At 45.5% G+C, this 7,014-nt stretch overlaps 1 protein-coding gene across 1 annotated transcript in view; it reads right to left on the reverse strand.

Moving 5' to 3' along the window:
- Positions 1 to 7,014, reverse strand: part of LOC306924611 (protein 4.1-like) — a 110,225-nt gene that overhangs the window by 38,961 nt on the left and 64,250 nt on the right. The window contains exons 11-14 of the mRNA XM_079503184.1: positions 4,369 to 4,590; positions 3,919 to 4,006; positions 2,026 to 2,178; positions 277 to 374 (exon numbers count right to left, since the gene is read on the reverse strand). Of these exons, the coding sequence (XP_079359310.1) occupies positions 277 to 374; positions 2,026 to 2,178; positions 3,919 to 4,006; positions 4,369 to 4,590 (561 nt within the window). The remainder of the gene's footprint in view (positions 1 to 276; positions 375 to 2,025; positions 2,179 to 3,918; positions 4,007 to 4,368; positions 4,591 to 7,014) is intronic.

The raw sequence follows: 7,014 nt of genomic DNA on the forward strand, positions 1-7,014 counted from the left end.
TAAAGTACTACATCATATCATATATTATATCATTTTATAGTCATATCATGTTAACCTGAAGGTGTAATGATGGATCTAATGTTTACCTGAAAAAGGTCTAATGTTTACCTGAAAAAGGTCTAATGTTTACCTGAAGGTGTGATGATGGGTCTAATGTTTACCTGAAGGTGTGATGATGGGTCTAATGTTTACCTGAAGGTGTGATGATGGGTCTAATGTTTACCTGAAGGTGTGATGATGGGTCTAATGTTTACCTGAAAAAGGTCTAATGTTTACCTGAAAAAGGTGTGATGTTCTACAGAAACCTTCCACAGCTTCTTGGCGTTCTTGTAGTTTGGTAGTCTGAACCCGATAGTGCTTTCATACTGTTCCTGCTACAATACATAAATAACAATACATAAACAATACAAGATTAAATATTAAACATATACTGCTCCTGCTGCACATGAAATACAAAATAAGAATAATACACTTTACTACAGTGCTACTCAACCTGCAGGCTGAGGGCGAGGGCGCGTCGTCATCATCACCTTTATTTATACTCGGAAATACAGTTGAGGGCAAGCCCTCATTTTCAATGTAGCCGAGGTTACAATACACAAATACAGTCAAAACAATAAATACATCAACACAACATTATAAATCAGGATAAATTACAAAGGAACTTAAATGCAGAACAACCAGTAAAATAAATCAATTGAAGCAGGAGCAATCACGGTGAAAAATGTTCTGGAGCATTCCTTTGATGGCAGGGAGCTCAGTTTGAACTGACCATAGGATGGCAGGGAGCTCAGTCTGAACTGACCTAAGGATGGCAGGGAGCTCAGTTTGAACTGACCTAAGGATGGCAGGGAGCTCAGATTGAACTGACCTAAGGATGGCAGGGAGCTCAGTTTGAACTGACTGAAGGATGGCAGGGAGCTCAGATTGAACTGACCTAAGGATGGCAGGGAGCTCAGTTTGAACTGACCTAAGGATGGCAGGGAGCTCAGATTGAACTGACCTAAGGATGGCAGGGAGCTCAGTTTGAACTGACTGAAGGATGGCAGGGAGCTCAGTTTGAACTGACTGAAGGATGGCAGGGAGCTCAGTTTGAACTGACCTAAGGATGGCAGGGAGCTCAGTCTGAACTGACTGAAGGATGGCAGGGAGCTCAGTTTGAACTGACTGAAGGATGGCAGGGAGCTCAGTTTGAACTGACTGAAGGATGGCAGGGAGCTCAGTTTGAACTGACTGAAGGATGGCAGGGAGCTCAGTTTGAACTGACCATAGGATGGCAGGGAGCTCAGTTTGAAAGAGTTTTGAAGTTCGTTCCACGAGGTTGGGCCATTGACAGAAAAAGTCTTTCTTGCCCAACTCTGTCTGGGCCTGAGGAACTTTGAGCCTTAAAAAATCACTAGAGCGGGTCTGACACGTGCTATTGTTCAATTCCAACATGGAACAGATTATAGTCAGGGAGCATCCCAGCAATGGCTTTATATAAAAATAGGTGCCAATGTTTATCTCGCCTCTCAGTCAGGGAGGTTAAACCTGAGTTCTCATAAAGTGCAAGGCAGAGTGGTAGACAGTGTGTAGCTGCTTTAAAAGTGAAGGAGCAGCAGACCTATAAATAATGTCCCCGTAGTCCAGGACCGAGAGGAAAGTGGACTCAATAATAGCTTTTTAATAATAAACGCGTGCACGCGTCCGCCTGGGTGACAGCAGACTGCTGGGCGAGCGCTGGCGCTTTGGCATGGGGGGGTCAGATCAACATGGAATTAATTCTGTACTGGCCATATATGGAGCGTGTATTGAGTGTACAGGGTTTGATGAGGTCAGATCAACATATGGAATGTCAGAACAGGTCAGCTCCATATATGGAGACGTATAATGTCACAAGGCGTGACCATATTTGGAGACGTGAAGAAGACATATTGAGATAAATAAAGATAATAAAACTGGTGCCTCTGACGCTCGTATCTATGGTGTATAATACTATTACTATAATAATAATAATAATAATAATAATAATAATAAAACGGGTACCTCCGACGCTCGTATCTTGATGAAGAAGCTGCTTCTCTTGTAGGAGATCTTCAGGACTTTAGGCCACGGGAAGCGATTAATCCTTAACTTATCTTTATAGACCATGAGACCACTGGAGCAGACCCCGAGGGTGATGTCTATACCGTCTAGATCCTATAAAACATTATAATACACATTATAATACATTATATACATTTATTACATGGCTTGGTTGAATGCTTGATTCTGATTGGTCAATCGCTTAATTCAGCGGTGAATTATGTGTCGATAATGACCGCTCCGCTGTATAATGACCGCTGCCTAATCAAACCCTCTGAGCACCAGCTGCGCGGCTGCGCCCCGCTTGATTTACTGCTGTTTCCAACATGACAGCCATGTAAACACACACACACACACACACACACTTTACAGCTAAACATTGCTCTTAAAAATGTTTTTGAAAACATTTGAGCGAGAAATAGACGAAGCAGGACCCGAAAATGGATTCTATTTGATCAACTCACTTCCTTGTTTTCCGACAGTGCTGCAGCCCGCTGGGCAGACGCAGCCAGCGCGAACTTATGGAATACTTTTTTTGTTGTGTTTTGGGTCAATGTATTCATTTATGTTAGTTAGCCATGTAATAAGCGGGATAATATCTGGCTAGGTGGTCATTGTCGGGATATAATTCACCTTCAGGGAGTGTAACCACCTCGGCCTCGGTGGTTAAACCTGTCGGTGAATTATCTCCCGCCAATGACCACCTAGCCAGATATTATCCCTTACATATATACACTCTATAGACCAGGGGTGCCCACACTTTTTTGACTTGAGAGCTACTTTCAAAATGACCAGCGCAACATGGTCTACCCACCCAAAAGATATTATATCATTGCTGAAAATAGTTAGAAAATGTACCTGAAGGGGCTTTGGAATAGCGGCGCTGGTGTTACATAAGACAAACGCACTTGGAATGGGAAATAGCGGGCGGAAATGGTATTGGTGCCGTTTTGTTTTGTCTAACTTTGTAATGCATCTGACGTTTGTGCGCAACACTCTTGAAAACAAATGATTGCATTGTGGGTTTGAGCGGACAGGCCCCATTTGATGTTAATCAATGAAGTCACCTTAATTCAAGTGGCAGATGCCCTTTTCCTTTTTTAATTATATATATTTTTAGGGCCATGTCATGTGATCTACCTGCAAAGCCTTTCTGATCTACTGGTAGATCACGATCTACCTTTTGGGCAGCCCTGCTATAGACCATGAGACCACTGGAGCAGACCCCGAGGGTGTTGTCTACACCGTCTAGATCCTAGAAATACATATTAAATACATGTGTGTGTGTGTGTGTGTGTGTGTGTGTGTGTGTGTGTGTGTGTGTGTGTGTGTGTGTGTGTGTGTGTGTGCGTGCGTGCGTGCGTGCGTGCGTGCGTGCGTGCGTGCGTGCGTGCGTGCGTGCGTGCGTGCGTGCGTGCGTGCGTGCGTGCGTGCGTGCGTGCGTGCGTGCGTGCGTGTGTGTGCAGTGAAAAACTGTGTGGTTGATTATAAAAATATATATTTTGCACCACCAGAGGACAGGCTTTGTTTCACTTTGGTTTGACTGATCTGTCCTTTTTATTTTTTTAGACCAATATTATAATTAGTTTGTAATTAAAACCTGGATGTTTAACGTCTTTAACCCTTAACATATCAGCTATTTGAAGATAGCAGATCTACAAGCTTACAACGCATCACATCGCAACGGATTGTAAGCTTGTAGATCTGCTATTTAAAAAAAACTGTTATTTTGAAAGATGTTTTTAACATTTTAACAAATCTTGTTAAAATCTCTGACGCAACAAAGTTTCGAGTGGGGCCCAAATGATGATGTCATGGTGATGTCATGATGATGTTATAACAGTGACCTCTGACCTTGGCCTGGTGAAGGTCGACTCCGTACATGGAAAGCTTCTTGGCGTTCTCTAGAAACGACATGTCGGCTTGAGCTGGACTCATGGACCTGTACACACGCACACACGCACATGCGCACGCGCGCGCACACACACACACACACACACACACACACACACACACACACACACACACACACACACACACACACACACACACACACACACACACACACACACACACACACACACACACACACACACACACACACACACACACACACACACACACACACGTGCTTGTGGTTAGGGTTAGGTTGTCGGTCTAATGACTGTCGGACCAAAACACGTGTCTGAACTAAGTATTAATACCTGAAGTACTCCAGCTCTCTGCTCTGTCCCGGGGCCAGGGGTGTGTGTTTAGGGGTGTGGTTAGGGGTGTGGTCAGGGGTGTGGTTAGGGGTGTGGTTACCTGTAGGTTCGGTGTAGCTCCATAACTTTCTCCTCCAGCTCTTTGCTCTGTCCTGGTGCCAGGGGGGACAGAGTGCTGACGTAGTCTTCAGGGTGGAGCTCGGGGTCGTACTCCCCCAGCTCTGATTGGACGGTATAGGAACCCAGCAGAGACAGCGTGACGAATGAGCACGGCAGAACGCCAGACATGATGTCCTTCCTGAGCTGGAGACACAGGAGGTACCTGGACAACACGCACGCACGCACAGAGACACAGACGCACGCATGCACGCACAGACGCACGCACGCATGCACGCACACACACACAGACACACGCACACACGCACAGACGCACACGCGCGCACAGACACACGCATACACAGACACACACACACACAGGATAGGGTTAACACTGGACAGGATGTCCTTCCTGAGACACAGGAAGTTTTTTTTACAAAAAAGTGTACAGTATTTGTTAAAATCATGCTTTTATGTGGACCTGAACTGAAGCAGCACCCACAGCTGTAGTTGTATGATAAAAGGGGAGGGGTTAGGGGCAGGGCTTTATTTCATTAGGGGAGGGGCTTTATTTCATTGGCCCGTTTGACTGTCAAGGGTTCAGCCTCCAGGAAGACACCCTAAATACAAAGTTAATACACCATGGCACATGAAAACGACTCCAGGGTGTCTAATGAAGTACTGTCACCTCATAGACACATGAAAAACTGGAAAAATACAAAAATTGTGGCACTCCATCTTTAACACATTTGATGCCGAGGACAGGTATACTCATCCAATTAAATAAATATGCGAGGTTCTCACCTTAAGGCGTTGAATATCGATATAAGAACGCCTCACTATTTTCCATTATTGGAAGCGCTACGGTTGCGCTACTCGTCTGCGCTGTGTCTGCGCGACCCAATTGTCTTGATTCAGACCGCAGCCATCTTGCCAGCAAGGTGATACCTATAGGTGCTACTTCCCATAGACAGCCCATTCATCCAGCAAGGTGATACCTATAGGTGCTACTTCCCATAGACAGCCCATTCATCAAGGTGATACCTATAGGTGCTACTTCCCATAGACAGCCCATTCATCAAGGTGATACCTATAGGTGCTACTTCCCATAGACAGCCCATTCATCAAGGTGATACCTATAGGTGCTACTTCCCATAGACAGCCCATTCATCAAGGTGATACCTATAGGTGCTACTTCCCATAGACAGCCCATTCATCCAGGTGATACCTATAGGTGCTACTCCCCATAGACAGCCCATTCATCAAGGTGATACCTATAGGTGCTACTCCCCATAGACTGCCCATTCATCAAGGTGATACCTATAGGTGCTACTTCCCATAGACAGCCCATTCATCCAGGTGATACCTATAGGTGCTACTCCCCATAGACAGCCCATTCATCAAGGTGATACCTATAGGTGCTACTCCCCATAGACTGCCCATTCATCCAGGTGATACCTATAGGTGCTACTCCCCATAGACTGCCCATTCATCCAGGTGATACCTATAGGTGCTACTTCCCATAGACAGCCCATTCATCAAGGTGATACCTATAGGTGCTACTTCCCATAGACAGCCCATTCATCCAGCAAGGTGATACCTATAGGCGCTACTTCCCATAGACAGCCCATTCATCCAGGTGATACCTATAGGTGCTACTCCCCATAGACAGCCCATTCAGCAAGGTGATACCTATAGGTGCTACTTCCCATAGACAGCCCATTCATCCAGGTGATACCTATAGGTGCTACTTCCCATAGACAGCCCATTCATCAAGGTGATACCTATAGGTGCTACTTCCCATAGACAGCCCATTCATCAAGGTGATACCTATAGGTGCTACTTCCCATAGACAGCCCATTCATCAAGGTGATACCTATAGGTGCTACTTCCCATAGACAGCCCATTCATCAAGGTGATACCTATAGGCGCTACTTCCCATAGACAGCCCATTCATCCAGCAAGGTGATACCTATAGGTGCTACTTCCTATAGACAGCCCATTCATCAAGGTGATACCTATAGGTGCTACTCCCCATAGACTGCCCATTCATCCAGCAAGGTGATACCTATAGGTGCTACTCCCCATAGACTGCCCATTCATTCATCAAGGTGATACCTATAGGTGCTACTTCCTATAGACAGCCCATTCATCAAGGTGATACCTATAGGTGCTACTCCCCATAGACTGCCCATTCATCCAGCAAGGTGATACCTATAGGTGCTACTCCCCATAGACTGCCCATTCATTCATCAAGGTGATACCTATAGGTGCTACTTCCTATAGACAGCCCATTCATCAAGGTGATACCTATAGGTGCTACTTCCCATAGACAGCCCATTCATCAAGGTGATACCTATAGGTGCTACTTCCCATAGACAGCCCATTCATCAAGGTGATACCTATAGGTGCTACTTCCCATAGACAGCCCATTCATCAAGGTGATACCTATAGGTGCTACTTCCCATAGACAGCCCATTCATCAAGGTGATACCTATAGGTGCTACTTCCCATAGACAGCCCATTCATCAAGGTGATACCTATAGGTGCTACTTCCCATAGACAGCCCATTCATCAAGGTGATACCTATAGGTGCTACTTCCCATAGACAGCCCATTCATCAAGGTGATACCTATAGGCGCTACTTCCC

This window comes from Electrona antarctica (genome assembly GCF_951216825.1).
Source record: "Electrona antarctica genome assembly, chromosome: 6".
Taxonomy (NCBI): Eukaryota; Metazoa; Chordata; class Actinopteri; order Myctophiformes; family Myctophidae; genus Electrona; species Electrona antarctica.